Here is an 18578-nt window from a genome sequence, read left to right as displayed (position 1 = left end):
ATTCATTTGTGTAAAGTTGTTTATTGTCATGTTTTAAATATTTTTGTGATCTCTAGTTATGTCTTTTTCAATATTGTTATTTGCTTATTCTTTGTAATCTGTCTCATCAAGAGTTTATCAATTTTATTAGTCATTTGGAGGAACCATCTTTTGGCTTTATTGATTTTTTTCCATATGTATTTTACTTCATTAATTTGTTACTTTCTTTGAGTCTAATTTGATGTTATTCTAACTTTTGAGTTGTATATGTAGATAATTGATATTTATCCTTTCTTGTGTTACAGTATATGCATTTAAGGTTGTCAATTTAGTTGCATACTGTACGTTTTGATGTGTTGTATTTTCCTTATCATTGGGCTCAAATCATTTATCAATTTCCATTGTGATTTTTATTTTGACCAATAGGCTATTCAGAAACAAATTTCTCAAATTCCCAACATTTGGTGATTTTCAGGTATCTTCTTATTGATTTCTAGCATTATCTCCCTGTGCTCAGAGACTATCCTCTGAACGACCCCAGTCCCATAAAACTTACCAAGAAATGCTCTATGGCCCCATCGGAAGTCAGTTTTGTAAATGGCCCATACACACTTGAAAATAGTATGTATTCTGCAATTGTTGAGTGCAGTGTTTTGTAAATAGCTACATATCATTTGTTAATCTTATTCTTCACATTTCTTTAATGATGTTTTTTCTCAGCTCCTGCAAGAGTTGTGTTGAAATTTCCCATTATGATTGTGAGTTTTGTCTATTTCTTCTTTTAATTTTGTCAATTATTGCAGTATGTCTTTGGATGCTGTTTTATTAGGCACATATAAATTGTGAATTATCTTCCTGGTGAATTTTGCCTTTTGTTATTATGAGACATTCTTTATCTCTACGGATTGTTTTGATTTTTAAATCTCCTTCGTGGGATATTAATACGGGTATGTCAGCTTCCAGTGTTTAATAGCATTGGCACCTTTTACTTTTTCACTTTTCATTTTGAGCATTTTTAAATTGTTTCATTATAAATGTATACTATAAATATATAAGTATTTATATTCAGCGTAAAAATCATTTCTTAGTCGAAATATTTAATCTAATTGTAACTGATGTAATTAATGATACATTTGCATTGAAATTAACCATCTTAATAGTTGCCTTTAGTTTTTATTCGTTTTTTATGAAAACATCTTAATCGTAGAATAATTTTTTTTTATGATCGTTATCTTGTTATGTGTGCTTTTATGTAATTTTAGCGGCTATGTTGCTGATTATAAGATAGACTATTATTATATACTTAACAAAGTCTAATAAAATTAATACTTCTTTTCCTTCTAGACAATCCAAGGGTCTTAAAATCCTTTCTTCTGTTTACATTTTGCTCCATTCATAGGCTATTGCTATAAAGTACTTTATTCATACACTTACGTGTTTGAAAAGATACTGTCTTTGTATATTCATTTATATGTACACATTTCTAACCCTTTTTATTCCGCTGTGTTGCAACCTGTATCTCTGAGCATCCATCTGCAATCATTTTTCTTCTGTCTGCAAAATACCCCTTGTTTCCTTTGATATAGATTTAATGCTGAGGAATTATCTAATTTTCTTGGGGTCCGGAACATATTTAATTCACTTTTATTTTTGAAGAACAGTTTTGCTGGGTATAAAATCATAGGTTATCAATGCCTGTCCTGTCCGCCAGCCTACAACCCTTTGAACCTATCATTCCACTGTCTTTTGAGTCCCATTAGTTCTGCTCGGAAACAAGCTGTCAGTCTCACTGTTGCTTCTTTTAAGTTAATCTGTCTTCCTCTCCTCTTCCCTAGCTCTTTTGATTGTTCTCTTTTTGGCAGGAGAAGTGTTGTTGAAATGTTCCTCTAGATCTATAATTTTTTAATTAATAAAGTTTGTTTTCGGGAGAGTTTAAGGTTTACAGAAAAACTAAGAAGACAGCATAGAGCTCTCATATGATTCTTTCCACAGCACAGTTTTGTCTGTTGCTAAAGTCTTACATTACTGTAGTATATTTGTTACAGTTCATGAACCAGTACTGACACATTATTTTTAACCAAAGCCCATAGTTTACATTAAAGTTTACTCTTTGTGTGGTATCTATCTTTCTATGGATTTTGATAAGTTCATAATATCATGTTTCCCTCATTACAGTGTCATACAGAATAGTTTGCTTCTATTCTCTGCAAGAGATTTTGGAGAATTGGTATCATTTCTCACTGAAGTAGTTGGTAGAATTCATCAGTGAAGCCATCTAGGTCTGGTGCTTTCCTTTTTGAGAGGTTATTAGTGATCAATTTAATTTCTTTCATAGATACAGCCTGTTTTTTTTCTGGCTGAACCCAGGGCTGGGGTCATCCCCAAAGTGACTGTAGGAAGTGCCCACAAGGGATAGCCACAAACCCACCTGAGATGGGGCTGGCTGGGATTCCAAAGAGAGAAGCACTAAACCCTGAGTGATCATTTGAAGCATTTATTAGGGGAACTTGCCTACAGAGGGGGCAGCAGCTTCCTTGTGACCACAGCAAGACCTGAGTATGTCTACAGGGAGGGGTCTCATTGTGGAGTTTCTATGGGAGTTGAAGGAAATTGGCTCAGAGCCGATTTCTATGTGACAGCAACATGCTGATCTTTCTGTTTCGGGCAGTAATGGAATGCTCAAGCCCACAGGGGAAGTATGCAGCTGCCTGGCTCACATGGTGGTGAAGGCCCTCTGTGTGTCTCAGTCAGGAAAGAGAAAGGGAGCTGGGGGTGGGCAGGCCCCTAGAAAGACCGATTCATGTGATCTCTTCCTCCTCATGTGAGTTTTGGTGGTTCGTGTCTTTCAAGGAATTGGTCCATTTCATCTAAGTTATCAAATTTCTGGGTGTAGAGTTGTTCATAATGTTTCTTTATTACCCTTTAGATGTCTATAGGATTAGTAGTGATGGCTCCTCTTTCACTTCTGATGTTAGTAATTTGTGTCTTCCTTTTTTTAATTTTTTTTTTTAATGTTGGTTAACCTGGCTACAGATTTATGAATTTTAAAGAACCAGCTTTTGGTTTTGTTGGTTTTTCTCTATGGAGTTCCTGTTTTCAGCTTCACTGTTTTTTATTGTAATTTTTATTATTTATTGTTTTATTTTATTTTTATTTATTTATTTTTTTGAGATGGAGTCTTGCTCTGTCTCCCAGGCTGAAGTGCAGTGGCGTGATCTCGGCTCACTGCAACTTCCGCCTCCCAGGTTCAAGCGATTCTCCTGCCTCAGTCTTCCGAGTAGCTGGGATTACAGGTACCTGCCACCATGCCTGGCTAATTTTTGTATTTTTAGTAGAGATGGGGTTTCACCATGTTGGCCAGGCTGGTCTTGAACTCCCAACCTCAGGTGATCCGCCCACCTTGGCCTCCCAAAGTGCTGGGATAACAGGCGTGAGCCACTGCACCTGGCCAATTTTTATTATTTCTTGCTTTAGGCTTACATTGTTCTTCTTTTTTTAGTTTCCTAACGGGAAGCTTAGTTGATTGATTTTAGATCCTTCTTTTTTTCTAACATTTACATTCAATGCTATAAATTTTCCTCTAAGCATGGCTTTTGTTTCATCCTACAATTTTGATAGGTTGTATTTTCATTTTCTTGTTCAAACTATTCTTAAACTTCTCTTGAGACTTCTTTGACCCATGCGTTATTTACAAGTGGATTATTTAGTCTCCAAATATCTTGGGATTTTTCAGTTATCTTTCTGTTGCTGATTTCCAGTTTAATTTTAGTGTGGTCTGAGAGCTTATTTTATATACTTTATATTCTTTTTAATTTCTTTAGGTGTGTTTTATGGCCCAAATGTGGTCTATCTAGGTAAATTTTCCATATGAGTTTGAGAGGAATATATATTCTGCTGTTGATGCAGTGTTCTGTCATTGTCATTTAGACCCAGTTGATTGATGGGGCTATTGAGTTCTGCTGTGTCCTCACTGATTTTCTGCCTGCGGGATCTGTCCGTTTCTGATAAGAGGGTGTTGAAGCCTCCAACTGTAACAGTGAATTGAGCCATTTCTCCTTGTAGTTCTTTCAGGTTTTCGTCGCATATTTTGAGACACTGTTGTTAAGTAGATGCATGTTAAGGGCGGTCATGTCTTCTTGGAGAAATAACCTTTTTATCGGAATGGAGTGCCATTTTTCACTCCTGATCGTTTCCTTGTTCTGCCTGAGATTGATCAAGCTGCTCCACTGTTCTTTTGTTTGGGCTTAGTGTGGTCTAGCTTTCTTCCTTTCCTTTCAAAGTGTGTTTATATTTTAAGTGGGTTCCTTATAAACAGCATATAATTGGGTCTTGTTTTTGTAATCCATCCTGACCGTCTTTTAATTGGTGTGTTTAGATCATTCACATTCGAAATGATCGTTGATACTGTTAATACCTGCCATGTTTGTTACTCTTTTCTATTGGGACACTTGTTCTTTGTTTTTTTAAAATCTTCTTTTCTTTATCTGCTTTGTTTCGTTTTAACTGAGCATGTTATATGATTTAATTTTTTAATTCTGTTAGCACAGATTTTTTTTTTTTTTTCTTTTGGAGACAGAGTTTTGCTCTTGTCGCCCAGGCTGGGGTACAGTGACGTGATCTTGCCACCATGCCCGGCTAATTTTTGTATTTTTAGTAGAGACAGGGTTTCGCCATGTTGGCCAGGCTGGTCTTGAACTCCTGACCTCAGGTGATCCACCTGCCTCAGCCTCCCAAAGTGCTGGGATTACAGGCATGAGCCAAGCACAGAATTATCCTAGAGTTTGCAGCATACATTTAGCATGAATTTAAGCCCGTGGTCAGATGGCCTTTGACCAGGTCACAGGCAGGGTGGGCGCCTCCTGCAGAACACGCCCATTCCCCTTGCCTCCCGTGCCACCTGCTGCTTCATTTCACCCATCCCTGCACCATCGTCACCCCACACATTGCTGCTCCTATACTTCAAACAATCGTCCATTAGATGAACGAGACTAAGGAAAGTAAGCTAGGCTCAGCGGCTCACAGCTGCAGTCCCAGCGACTTGGGAGGCCGAGGTGGGAGGATCACTTGAGCCCGAGAGGTTGAGCTATGATCACACCACTGCACTCCAGCCTGGGCGACAGAGTGAGACTCTGTCTCGAAAAAAACAGATGAATAAAGTAGATTTTATTTTTCCTTATTTGTTACTTCTCTGCTCTGTCTTTCCACATAGGTCTGAGTTTCTGACCTCTCATGAGCTTCTCTGGAGAATCCACCTCACACTGCTTACAGGGGCCAGGGCTGCCAATGACCAATCTCCCCCACTTTTCGTTTGTCTAAGAGAGTGTTTTTTGTTTGTTTGTTTGTTTGAGACAGAGTCTCACTCTGTTGCCCAGGCTGGAGTGCAGTGGTGCGATTTTGGCTCACTATAGCCTCCACTTCCTGGGTTCAAGCGATTCTCCTGCCTCAGCCTCCCGAGTAGCTGGGATTACAGGCGCCTATTACCACGCCCAGCTAACTTTTCTACTTTCAGTAGAGACGAGGTTTCGCCGCATTGTCCAGGATGGTCTCAAACTCCTCTGACACCAGACCATCTGCCTGCCTTGGCTCCCCAAAGCGCTGAGATTACAAGTGTGAGCCACTGTGCCCCGCTGAGAGTTTTTCTTTCTGCTTTTCTTACAGAAGATCATCTTGCTGGATGCAGAATTCCAGGCTGGTGCTGTTTTGTTTCAGTACTTGGATACCTCCCTCCCCTCTCTGCTGCCTGAGTGGCTTCGGTCAGGAGGTCTGATGCATTTCTCACTCTCTTGGTTGTTAATGAAGGGCTCTCCCCTCTCAGGCTGTCTTATTTTCCGCAGTTGAATATGATATGGCTAAGTGTGGAGTTTTTGGTATTTTTCCTGCTTGATGTTCTCTGAGCTTCCTGGATCTGGGGTTTAGATTTGACAAATCTCGGCCATTATCACGACAGATACTTCCTGTGTTCGCTCCTCGCCTCCTTCTCCTTCTGGTTTTCCTGTCATGAGTAGGTTCCACCTTCATGGTCATCCCACTGTTCTTAGGTAGCCTCTTCTTTTGTTTTCATTGCTTTTTCCTCAGTGCATTTTAGTACGGGAAGTTTCTGTGGACCTGTTTTTACATTTGCTCATTTATGCTCTCATCTTTATTTTTATTCCTATACTTTCTGCATATGTTGTTTGGTTTTTTTTCATTTTTTATGTTGGTTAGTTAGCTTGCTACTTTCAGTTTTAGCCTTTCTACTCTAACCATTAAATTAATACATTGTCTTCTAAGTTATTCATTCTTGAGATGGTGCCAGTGCACTGTAGCCTAGACGACAGAGCAAGACCTTGTCTTAAAAAAAAAAAAAAAAGTATTCTTTTTGCTTAGGCCGCTGTCGTCTCAGATGAAGTTTCTCCTGTCTTGTGTGTGTTTTTAACTAGAGCCTGAAGTCCGTCCGATGTTTTCCTTCCTTTGTCTCTGCCCACAGCCACCGGGTCAGCCTCCCTCCCAGGAGGCCCCTAGACTCCGGGTACCAGGGCAGCCCGGGCAGGTGAGAGAGGACCCAGGGAGCTGGCTTTGCTCTCACAGAGGTGGGGTCCTCATGGTGTTCTGCTCTAGCTTGTTCCCATGATGTCAGGGCCGGGCGTCCCCCTGCGGCTCGGTCTCACAGCTGCCGTGTGCCCATGGCGTTCCGTCCTCTGAAGGCTGCTGGGAACTGCAGGGTCAGAGCCGCAGGAAGGCAAGGGTGGGGGCCGCATGGTGCTGGGGCCGGGGCCGGGTGCACGCCTTGATGGGAGTGCTGGGGTCACGCTGGGGCTGTGGATAGCGATCTCGGGCCTCGTGAGTTCCTCCTTCCGGCAGCCCAGAGCGGGGGTTATGCCCCCCCGATCATGGAGAGCCACTTCCAGTGGTCTCACCAGTGAGGCTGTCCATGGCACTGCCTCCCCGGGCTGGGCGCTGACCCCGGGACTGTAGGGCCGCAGCCTGGGCGGCTCCTCTGTTTGCAGCAGCAGCCGGGGCTCTGCCCCTCCGTGGTCCGAGCGACAGGGCAGCCACAACAGCTCGCAGCTGCTGAGTCCTCTTCCCTCAGCCCTGTGCCTGCCTGGCGGTTCTGAAGATCAAATGAGGTAACGTGTGCTTAAGTCATATGTAGCATTAGCATGCTGTGCTGATGTCACCAATTAAAATCTGCCTGAGTGAATCATACTTGAAAACAGTCAGTTGTCAAAAAAAAACTTCGTTTAGGGGCAGCAGGCCCAGGAAAGAGAAGCGAGGGACAGACAGGAGGCGAAGCGTTCTGTAGTTCGTTGGGGGGGCCAGGGCATCTGGCCCAGGAGCAGGCGTGGGCCGAGCACAGGGACGCCGCCTCATGTGCACTCAGCACTGTGGCGTGGCGAGGCGTGGCGTGGCCTTGCGTGGGGGGTGGTGAGGCGTGGCCTTGCGTGGGTGGAGGGTGGCGAGGCGTGGCCTTGCGTGGGGGGTGGCTGGGGCTGGGCCGGGCAGCCTGACCCCCACCCCCAAGCCCTGTGGCCGTAAGTGGCCCTCCTTGCTGCCCTTTCCATTGACGGATGCTGTCTCCATGTACTTATTAATCCTGGTGCACCTTTTAAGCACTCTTTGGGGCAGTCGTGCCCCCGTTTTGCACAAGGAGGGTGGGTTCAGAGACATCAGGTCCCTTGCCCAAGGGTGCACAGCTGGTCTGTGTCAGATTGGAGCGCAGGACTGTCTGACCCGCGTGGGTCCTCCGAGGCGCTTATTACTGCCGCTTTCACCTGTCATCATGTTCTCGATGGGCCCCACGGATGCCACAGTCCTGCTCATTTGGGAAACGACCGGCCGGGATGAGGGGTCCAGAGAGAGGCCTCCTGCCTCTCCTAGCCTCTGTCCCAGCAGGGCCTTCTCCTGGTCTGGGGTGATCTTGCTGCTGGGGTCACAGCAGACCTGTCCAGGCTGGTGACTGGGGGTCTGGGGAAAGAGTGGGCAGAGGACTCTGGGGAGGCGGGTGGCAGCGAGGAGATGGTGCCGGCGTCAGTGGGCAGAGCCGTGTCTGCAGCCCCACGTTCCCGCCTGAATCTATTCAGTTTCTTGTGGTGGCTCCATGCGTCGGGAGAGGTAATTAGAACAGGGCTTTTCAGCTATTTATGATCATACATTTCCTTTTCTAAAAAAAGGAGAAGTTGTGGAGTGACTCAGAGTTGGGTGGAGGTGGCTGAGCTGAGGTGGGATGGGCTTGGGAAGAGGCCCTGCAGAGAATGTCGCATGTGCAGAGCAGCCTTGGAGCCCTTGCAGAGCGGGCCTCGGCCTTGGGCTGAAGGGGGCGGAGGGAGGGAGGCAGGCTCCACAGCACTGGTGGCAGAGGCCAGGCGGGAGTGGGTGGTGGAGGCTGGGTGAGGGAGGAAGATGGGTGAGGGGCTGCTGCTTCATTGGAGGGGGCACGTGGTACTTAGCTTACTTCTGGGCTTCTCTGGAAAGTGGGGGTTGGTGCTGGGGCTCTAAGGAGGGGCCTCTGCATATGGAGCTGCCTGCCTGCCTCACACAGCCCCTTCAGGCTGCCACTGACTCCCAGGAGGGAAGCCCTCTGTGTCCATGGTGTGGACTTAGGGAGTGCTGGGCACCTGCCTCACCAGGTGTGGCCATGGCCAGAGGCTGTCCCCATCGTGCGGGACGTGCCTGCCCCACCTGCCTGCTCTCCTGGCCATCTTTCACGAGCAGCTGTAGTCATAGTGGAAGAACCAGGCAGACAGCAGCGAGGACAGAAGTGACGACCGTGGCTGTCACGCATTCATCGCCTGTGTATGCGGGTTCCGTGTGCCTGGTTTTCTGTGCCATGCTGCATTTGAACTTCGCAGTGAGGCTGAGGCGTTCTCTGCCGTCTCCTGTGTGGTTGAGTGTCCTCACACTCAGAGAGGCTCTTTGTTTTTCCCAAGGTCACACATCTAGTTACGGTCCAGGCAGGATGTGGGCTTCGTTGGGTGTGTGTGTTGGGTCTGACTTGGGGGCTGGCCTGGGCATGCACACCTCAAGTGACCGCTGCTTGGGGGCCATGGGGCCGGTCTCTGCCCACTGCGGTGCCTCCGTCCATATCTCCCCTGCCCGCAGCACCTCCAACAGGGCTGGCCTCCTGCAGTCTCCCGCTCCTGTGGGTGCTCTCACCACCCGCAGCCCTGGTCTCTGTCTCGGCTTCCTGGTCTCGCTGCTCTGATCTCCCCTGCCCTTCCCAAGCCCAGGCCCAAGGGCTGTGCCCTGGGTTTCTTCTTCCAAGGGCACTGGGCCCTATTCTGCCCACTGTCTCAGCCCCTGCTGCCCAGGTGTCCTGCCCCCTGCTATGGCGTTCTCAGCCTCTTTGGGAATCTGTCTCTCATTGCGTGGGAATCATCGGCATGCTTGGGGCTTATACTCAAAAGCTCCGTGGTAATTAGCGCGCTGGAGCACCTGCTGATGAGGGAATGAGCGTCATTATCTCTCTTGCTCTTTCGCAAGGGTCCTCTGGGCGTCTACTCAACGCTGTTCCCTCTGATTGGAGTGCCCTTCCCCACCGCTGCCTCCCAGGGCGCCCAGATCCTTCCTGCAGCCTCCCTGGGTGAGCAGCCCCTCTGCCCGACTATCGCAGGCCAGGGCAGAGCCGCCCTCTACTGCTGCCCCCGGCCCCCATCGGCCGGTGTATCCAGGGCACCAAGGCCCTGTCCTCAGCTGACTTCTTCCAGGTGATGCCGACTGCTCACCTTCTCCTCACATGGCCGTTCGTTGCATGATGAGCACATTCTATTCCTTAGAACCGGGACGTTTCTGTACCTAAGGAGGAGCAGCCAGTGGACAATGTGACTCTGCTGGGTGCTTCTTAAAGCGAGTCTGGGACGCCCCCGTCAGCACTGCCAGCCGCCTGTTTGTTCAGCAGTTAATCACCGCATTTGTTGAGGTGGAAATGAAGTGGACTTGCCCGCAGGTGGCGTCAGCTGTTGAAAAGTCATAGCAAGTCACACCCACACCGTGCCTGCTCTTTCACTACCGGTGACAAAACAGTTTCTTGAAAGGGTACAAACAACAAACTTTCTAATGCTTTTCTTCTGTGCCAGCCAGTGCTAGCCTGGAGTTATGCTGAAGAGAGCCGTCACGAAGAGAAGCTCTCAGAGATTTACTGATCAATAAAAGAGACAATTACAGCTTGTTTACCAAGGGAAGTCCCCCGCCCCGGCCTTGCAAGGCGTCCGCGCGTTGGTACTGACAACTCCGGTAACTGGCTTGAAACGATAAAAGTCAATGGGAAGATATAGGATTTCAATAAGATTATGACACACGATAAACCTTCCTGTGCAAACAAATTTTCCACAGATACGTGACCCGTTCTAGTTGGATTTGTAACTTTAATTTCTCACTTATTGAATTTTGAATTTTTTGTCATCAACTAATTATGAAGTCCACACCAGGGTGGCACCTGTGTCCCTGGCTCAAGAGACGGCAGGAGAGCCCCAGACGTGGTGGCCTGAGCTCCAGGGTCTTCTGAGAGAGCAGGCCGGGGTTTCCTCAGCCCCTGCAGCCTCGCCCTCCTCGCCTGTGGGGGACAGACGGAGGGCCTGGCAGGGGCCAGGCAGTCATCAGTGCTGGGGAGCACTGGGTCGGTCTCTCCTAGGAGCCAGGCGGGGCCTGGGTGGGGGCTCAGCTTGTGTACGTGCAGACTCAGGAGGCCGCACGGAAGGGACCCTGGCAGTTTTGTGCACTCCGCTTCTGGGTGGGGGTCTTGCTCCCCAGGCTGCCTGAGTGAGCTGGTCTCTATCAGGGCCATGAATTTGCCCTTTCAGCCAGTACTGGTGGGGGCGGTCCCCACAGCTCTCCTGCCCTCACCTGGTGGGGAGCACGCTGGCCGCAACTCAGTGAGGTGGTGCAGGGCTGTGCCAGAGCATTGGCCCCTTGCCCAGCATGTGTGTTGGGAAGGGGTGTGGGCCAGTGGAGACCGTTTCCCGGGTTTGTGAGGTCCTGGCTCTCGCTTCTTGAGCACCTGTTGTTTCCAGGGCAGCTGGCTGGACAGTTAATTCCTGATAGCATCAGTCTTCACGGCCGCCCCATTTCCCATCTTATCAACAAAGGAACTGAGACTTGGGGAGGGAGGTTGAATAGCTGGCCTCAGGACAGAGCTGGGGCTTGAACCTGCATCTTATAGATACCCATCCGCTTCTTCCTGGGCTCTGCTACCCCAGCATCCTCATCCTCCACCTCTCAAGAATGGGGCAGAGCCCCTCAGCAGAGGCTGCTGAGAGCATCAGTTAGATGTCCCTGGGGCACATGTTAGAAAGGCAGATTCCCAGGCCCACCCTGAATCTACGTCCAGGGCATCCAGATGCCCGTGAAGATCTGGAAGCTGCCCTCCCGCACACCTGGGTGGGTGTCTGGAGGACTGGCTCCCTGATCATGTGGTTCCTGTGGGCTCCCGCAGGGCGGGCAGGCAGGAGAAGGTCCCCAGCCTGCGCCTGGAATCTGCTCCATCCAGACTCAGCGTCTGAGACCAGAAGGGTCCGGGGGCTGTGGTTCAGGCCCACACCTGGGGCAGGGAGAGCAGGCAACGGGAGGCCAGAGGGAAGACCACACTTCCCCGCAGCAGCACGTCCTTTGTGGGGGCCATCTTGGCAGCTCAGTTCCCGACCCATGGGCACCCGCACGTTCTGGAGGCAGCACGCAGCTCCCGGGGCCCCTGACTGGCTGGCAGGACACAACTGAGCAGGGGTTTCTGCCCGGCTCTAGGAATCAGCCCTGACATTGTGGTCAGTGTCATCCCAGGAAGCTGAGCCCTGCTGGGCCTGGCTGCTCTGTAGGGATCTGCGTGTGGCCTCAGACATCCTGGGAGCTCTGTGGGAAGACAAGGAGCTCCCCAGCCCAGAGCTGAAAAGCGGGGACTTAGCCTTCCCGAGAGCCCTGGACGGTTGGACGAGCGATGGGTTTCCTGTCCCATTGGAACGCGGCAGCTTCGTGGTGCACACTGTCCCCTCCCTCGACAGGTCCGGGCAGAGGTCCCAGGTAGAGGGGGACTCACCCAGCTCTGGGCCTGCCCACTGTCGTTTCCCTGGGCCCAGTGTGACTGGGACTCACAGGAGTCACGCAGACCCAATAGAACAGGCTGGGGTGGGGAACCTGGGCTTCTGCCCACTGTGCGCCCTCGCCTTGTGTGTGCTGTGTCCACAGGGGCAGAGGCGTCTGCTCCCAGCCGACCCCGTAGCCATACTGCCAGTACGAGGTGGAGCCCACGCCCGCTGCAGTGAAGGCCTGACGTGGTCAGAGCGGGTGCCGAGGCAAAGCCAGGGCTGCTGGCATTTACTGGGTCTGGGGATGCTGAACTCTGGGGCCCTCTTCACTTTGGTGGGCCCTCAGGGATGGGCTCTCAGTGCTGGCCTGGGTCCTCACGAGGGAGCCCCCGCGTGACCCAGCTCTCGTGGGGCCTTCCCTGAGCCGTCTCCGTCATTACCTCATCCCCCGTCCCGGGTCCTGATCAGCTGCCCTCTGTGTCCACAGGAGCGGGACGGTATGCGGGCCATCCTGGGGTCCTACGACAGCGAGCTGACCCCGGCCGAGTACTCGCCCCAGCTGACACGGCGCATGCGGGAGGCTGAGGATATGGTGCAGAAGGTGCACAGCCACAGCGCCGAGATGGAGGTGAGGGGCCGCGGGCGTGGGGCTCACGTCGCCAGGTGGGGCTTCTTCCCGGTGGGCCTTGGCAGAGCCTGCGGGGGGGAGGTGGAGGTCTGGACCCCGCCTCCCCAGTTCCCGGCTGGCAGGTGTCTGTCAGGGAGGGTGTCCACGGGCTGCTTCCTCTGCATGTGGATCCACGTTAATTCTCACGATGGCACCTGCAGCATCCTCCGCTGTCAGGGTGTCTCAGGTGGTCCCAGCCTGCAAGCGGATGACAGAGGGACAGTGCCCCTTTGACTGGTTAGGACCGCCTCATGATGCCTGCCAAAGGGGCACTCAAGGTCCTGCCCCTGTGAGGGGCATCTGCCAAGGAGACCTGGTCTCCGGGTGCTCAGAGTTGTTGCCAGGGCTCTGGTCCCCGCTGCTGGGGAGGCTCTGCTGGGGCCTGACGGGCAGGGTGTGAGGCCCAGGGCGCCCAGCTCACTGTGGAACTGGCAGAGGTGTTCCTCCTTGTTGCAGCCTCCAGCCTGCATCCCTCTCCTGGCTCCAGGGTTCTCCCAGGAGAGGTGGCCTCAGCCTTGGCTTCTGCCTTTTCCCTGCCCCATGGGCCACTGTGACGCTCCGTGCCCTTGTCTAGCTCTGAGCAGCTCTCACCTGTGCAGTGGGAAGAAGGAGCTGGGTATCGCAGGGCCTGGGCAGAGGCCACGTCCACACTCCCCATCCACACTCCCCATCCACACTTCTCATCTACACTGGGGCCGGGGGCTCCCAGCACACCGTTCCCAGCCTGGAGCTTGAAAGGCCCGTGTTCTCTCAGGATTTGCACCACTTCTCCGTGGGCACAGTGCAGCCCCGCCTGGGCATGGTGGGATACCTGCCAGGGTCTTCTGGCCTCGCTGGCACACGCCGCCGCCGGGTGCCTTACCGTTCTGCTCTGCCTGGCCCTTTACCTGACTGCTCAGTCTCATTGTCACCGTATCCTATGGAGTGGGTGCCATTGTGACCCGAATTTCGCTCACGAGGAAACCCAGGCCTGGGGGCGTCAAGGGACATGCCCAGGTCACCGAGCTGGTGTGTGACACCGCCAGGCCACGTCTCAGAGGGCCTGGGCCTGTGGTGTCTGCAAGCACAGCTGAACAGCCGAGCTCTGTGAGCTCTTTGGTCTCAAGGGTCACTGTGTCTGGGCTGGGCCTTGATGGTGGAGACTGCGGTGAGATGGAGATGCAGATGATGGCATCGGTGTGGCTTGTTGCCCTGTTGTAGGCTGCTGTGTCCTTTCCTCATTCAGCCAGTGACCAGCTGGAAGATGACCTGGGTCCACCGATGGAGAGCCAGCCTCACAGGCGTGACCACAGCCACCTTCCAGCCGGGCTGCTGAGCACACACAGCAGGCCGGGCCGTGTGCCAGGGAAAGTCTGACAGAGCCTCTGGCCCCTGGAGCTGAGCTGCTGGGTAGGGGAGACATTTAATGAACAAACATAATTCATGTGGGATGTTAGGAGGAGCTGAATTTCTGGAGAAAGGATTGTAATGGAGGGTCTCAGGGAGCTGCGCTGCATGGGCGTCCCAGCAGCTGTTCAGGGAAGATGGGAGAAGGAGGTCGCCAAACTGCATCTAGAAAGCTGCTTGGCAGATGGTTCAGTGGTTTAGAGGGGGCATGGGCACAGAGGCTCAGGCACTGGGGATGGCACGTGGCGAGAATGACAGGTCCCAGCCCAGGAGGCCCCAGGCCCAGGGCCCACATGCACTCGCTACCCCTTGCTCACATGGAGGCCACGCCGAAGGGCCCTGGGACTATGCCGTGTCCCCACCTATGGGTGAGCCCTCACCACCACCACGCTTGACAAGAGTGAACCCTGGGCGTGAGACCACCCTCAGGCACTGGTACTGCCCCCTGGTGTGTTCTTCTGATGCCCTGCCCCCTCTGTCCATCCTCCTTCCTCCCGCTCCTGGCTTTCCTTTCTGTGTCTAGCCGTCCCGTGCGTGCAGGGCCTGCTGCAGAGGGCTGCACACTGACCTTCAGTCGTCACGGGAAAGGCTAGCTCCGGCTGTACCTGGGAGCTGTCGTAAACCTAAGTGCGTTAATAGCCATCTCATTCCAACACCCTTGGCTCCATGTGAAGCATTAATGAAGAGAGATTTGCGGGGAGGGTCTCTGACCCCTTCTGCCGTCCCTGGCGTTTTCCACGTTGAGCGATTTCTCCAGCCTGTGCTTGCCCTCTGCACTGTGATTGGCTCGTCACGGGCCTGGCCGCGGGCACATCCAGTGTCCTGGGTTCTGGTGTTTTGTGTGTTAAGGCGATCAGGGCTGTCAGGGACCTCAGGACTCATTGACCAGATGCTGGCACTGTTTGGGCACCGTGCTTGCCCCCTTGCCGGGCAGCTTGGAGCCTCAGCCCTCACCCTGCTAGTGGGATGTACGTTGCGGACCTTGCCCCTCCCTTCCCATGGTGGGGTGTGGGGGCAGGTTACTCCCCTTCCTGTCTGTCTCCTGGGGTTTCAGGAGAATTAGGCACATGGAAGAGGTGGGCCCAGCAGGGCCAGAGCAGGGTCAGACTCCACCAGCACTGACTAGTCCTCACTGTGGGAGTTCACACGGCTGGTCCTCCCTGAGCCCTCACAGCCTCCTCTGCCCATCCCCCTGGGTACCCTCCAGAAGCAGGCCAGCACCTGCAGGCTCCCCCCAGGACCCCGCTGCACTGGCCCATGTCTGTGTTGATGGAGACAGCCACGGTATCGGCTGCTGGCACAGATTCCAGAGAGGTCTTCCAGGCCCCTGGCTGTTCCCTGAGCCTGTGCAGGTGCCACTGCCCTCTGGGGTCTGTGGAGCAGCCACCACCACATCCTGCATGACAGCGTGACCTGATGCCTTGCCTCATCAGAGGGGGCACCTCCGCGTCAGCTCTCTCCTCCCAGGAGCCTGGGAGAGGTGTCCCTGCCTTTCTGCCTCAGCGGGACCAGGTCACCTGCGGAGCCTGTGCCCTGCCTTTCCCTGAAGTGACAGTTGGGTGGGAGGCTGGGGGTGCCGCCAGCTCCTGGGCTGGGTTCCTGCCTCGGGGGAGCATCTGCTGGGGGCTCCCCACCTCCTCATGGATGTGGCGCAAGTTCGGGAGAACGTGGCCCCAACTCTGGGAACTAAGCATGTTTGCAAGGTGAAGGCGGGGGCCCAGCAGGAGTGCTGTGCTCCAGGGAAGGTTGGGGCGCGGCTGCACATGAAGTGTGGCAAGGGTGGCTGCACCCTCTGTGCACAGGGAGCCCCTGGGGCAGGGACGCCAGCCCAAGCCAGGGATGCCCCCGTGGAGGGCCAAGGGGCTGCTCTGGAGACCCTGCACATGCCGCGTGTCTCTGGCTGTTGGTTTCTGTGAAGGGCCTGTCTCCTCTTCTCCTCACGGTCGGGGGGTGGGGGGCCGCCATCGCCCCAGCCGGGGAGGGCTCCTGACCCCACATAGCCCAGGTGCTCCCCCCGAACCCCCTGCCTCCCTCTCTCCCTGCTACCTCCACCCGGTTTTTCTTTTCTTTCTGTTTCCCGTCTCCTTTTCCCTTCTTGATTTTCTTTCTGTCCTCTGCATGCATGTCTGATAGTTCCTGTCTCCATCTTTCCCTCTCCCTTGGCCTCTGTTCACCCCTCTGTCCCCCCACACACTCCTATGTCTTCTGACCTCGGGCCTCGCAAGCCTTCCCTGGAAGCTTGCCCGGCCCTGCGCATGCCCCTGGGGAAGGCGCCTCTCGGGGCAGGTGAGGATCTGCTACCTGACGGCCAGGTGGGCTCGGGGTAGTCGCCGGCGGGAGGACGCAGCATCGCTCTGAGAGTGGTTCCCTTCCACCCACCCGTTAGCTAAACCAGACACCAGTCTGTTCTCATCTGGACCATGTTTTCATTCCAGCAGAGACGTTGCAGGAAAACAGTGTTGAGTTGGGAGAACCCCAGACCCGTCTGGTGAAGTTTTGCCGTCTTGCACGGTATTATTTATTCCATTTAATAAAGTGGCTGCGGGAGCCCGTAGCATGTGTCAGGAGTCCTCTGTGGATAGAGCTATAAATACGCAGTGCACGCCACCTTGATTCAACACGTTGACCTGATTTGTGTTTCCGATTTATTTAATTAAAACCGATTACTGCGCTGCTGGCCTTGTGGAGGTGTGTGGAGAATCCCCGTTTCAGGTTGCAGGGACTCTGAAATAGTTCCTAACGATTTAGGCAGAAGTGGCCGTCACGGTGTTTCCATCTTCCCTTCCTCCCCGTGACCTCCCAGAGGCTCGGGCAGCTCTGCGAGTGCTGTCACTTGGCTGCCGTGGGTGGTTTGGCTCCAGGAGGGCCGGGGAGAGCCTAATCTTCAGGGCCTCGGGTTGTTCACCAGGCCCAATACTTGTGAGTGTGTTGATGATGTTTCCCTCGTTGAAAGAACTTGAGATGACTGTACTGTACGAAGCAGAGATAAAGCCAAAAAAAAAAAAAAAAAAAATGTTAAAAATCATGCAGTGAAGAAAAGTGGGCCAAGGGGTTTATGGAAATCACCCTGGAGTCTGGGCTGTGGGAGCCTCTGCTGTGTGGCCACAGGTCCTCAGTGGGAATCGCGAGGTGCTGGCTCCATTCCCAGAACGGGGCGTCTGTGCAGTACAGAGCTGCGCTGAGCCGGGCTCCCCGTGACACGCCGGTGCCACCCCAGGCAGCACACACTTAGAGCACCGCTGCCCAGCACAGGAGCTGACGTTGCTGGGCGTGAGGAATAAGCCCAGGGCAGGCTCTGTCCTCTCCACCATGGGAGGACCTGCTGCCACCATCAGAGCATCCCCCAGGGCCTGGGCGTCCACCCCATAGCCTTCCTTGCATCAGGGGCTGCGGTGGAGCCCCTGACCGTGCACTGCCTGCCTGTTGTGTGCTCTGTGGCCAGCGCTGGGCTCACAGTCATCCTCAGACCTCCACGCACAGGGAGAGCTTCTGTGTACAGCCTCACCCGGGGGCAGGTGCTGGGGCTGTGGCCTGGTTAGCCCTGTGGGGACCCTGTGGTGTGCCGCCTCCTGCTTCTTCACGTTGTGTCACAAGCCACTTGGAGACCTGGCCAGGAAGGTGGAGGCCTGAGCTTCCGTCCCATCCTTTTCCACGTGACCGTGACCATGACCACCGGTGGGGCTGCCTTCCCCTAGCTCCAGCCTTTGTACCGTGTGTGGGGTCTGTGCCTGGTGCCCTCTGGTCCTCCTCAGTCCGGCTGTCCTGTGGCTGCTGGGGTCTGTGGCTGCCTGTCCTAGCCATTTTCTGCCATGTCCTGGCTGGCAGGAGTGTTGGATCACAGGCAGCAACTTCTCACCTCAGGATAAAAATAGCCCGGCTGAGGCCTCTGTGCAGCACCTCGGTGGTGCCAAGGGCGCCAGGGCCCGGGGCTCGTGTCTCAGCACACGTAGCCACCTGGGACACGTGGTCCCACCCGGAAAGAGCTGTGTGTGACCCTTCAGCTGCTTGGGTGGAGGCAGCTCCCTGGTCACTCGGTGCCAGGGTTGTGGGGCCGGGGCGTGGCTGCGCTGGGGGCCTGCTTGTACTGGTTTTCCCGCCATGTGATGAAACCCTCTCCCCACAGCCTCCGCACCCCTCAGTGCTCCCTGGTGTGTGCCCCTGAAGCCTGGCTCCGAGTGGGCTTGGCCTCTCCTGGGGAACCCGAGCACTGCGTCAGGTCGTTTGGGATGGAGCCGTGTTCCTTCCCACCTGAGCTTCCTGCGTGTCTGCGTCTGAGGCTGTTTGGGATGGAGCCATGTTCCTTCCCCCCTGAGCTTCCTGCGTGTCTGCGTCTGAGGCTGTTTGGGATGGAGCCGTGTTCCTTCCCACCTGAGCTTCCTGCGTGTCTGCACCCAGCCCGGGGTGGGCTGTGGAGGAGGGGCTGAGGCTGGGGAAGTGCCTGGCCTGCCTGCGAGCAGGCTTGGCATCTGGTGTTCCCAGCCGTCAGCCCAGCCCCCACCCCGGGCCTTGGGAAGCTCTCTCTCCATCCCACCATCTCCGCATCAGAACAGGCTGCA

At 53.4% G+C, this 18578-nt stretch overlaps 1 protein-coding gene across 9 annotated transcripts in view; it reads left to right on the top strand.

Moving 5' to 3' along the window:
* The window catches only part of MAD1L1 (mitotic arrest deficient 1 like 1), a 432704-nt gene that overhangs the window by 211821 nt on the left and 202305 nt on the right, over positions 1-18578 (top strand). For all 9 annotated transcript variants that reach the window (XM_518933.9, XM_003318210.6, XM_054687323.2 and 6 more), the window contains one exon: positions 12457-12597. In XM_518933.9, the coding sequence (XP_518933.3) occupies positions 12457-12597 (141 nt within the window). The remainder of the gene's footprint in view (positions 1-12456; positions 12598-18578) is intronic.

This window comes from Pan troglodytes, chromosome 6 (assembly GCF_028858775.2).
Source record: "Pan troglodytes isolate AG18354 chromosome 6, NHGRI_mPanTro3-v2.0_pri, whole genome shotgun sequence".
Taxonomy (NCBI): Eukaryota; Metazoa; Chordata; class Mammalia; order Primates; family Hominidae; genus Pan; species Pan troglodytes.
The sequence above is the reverse complement of the archived record's forward strand: the minus strand, read 5'-3'. Positions and strand labels throughout refer to the sequence as shown.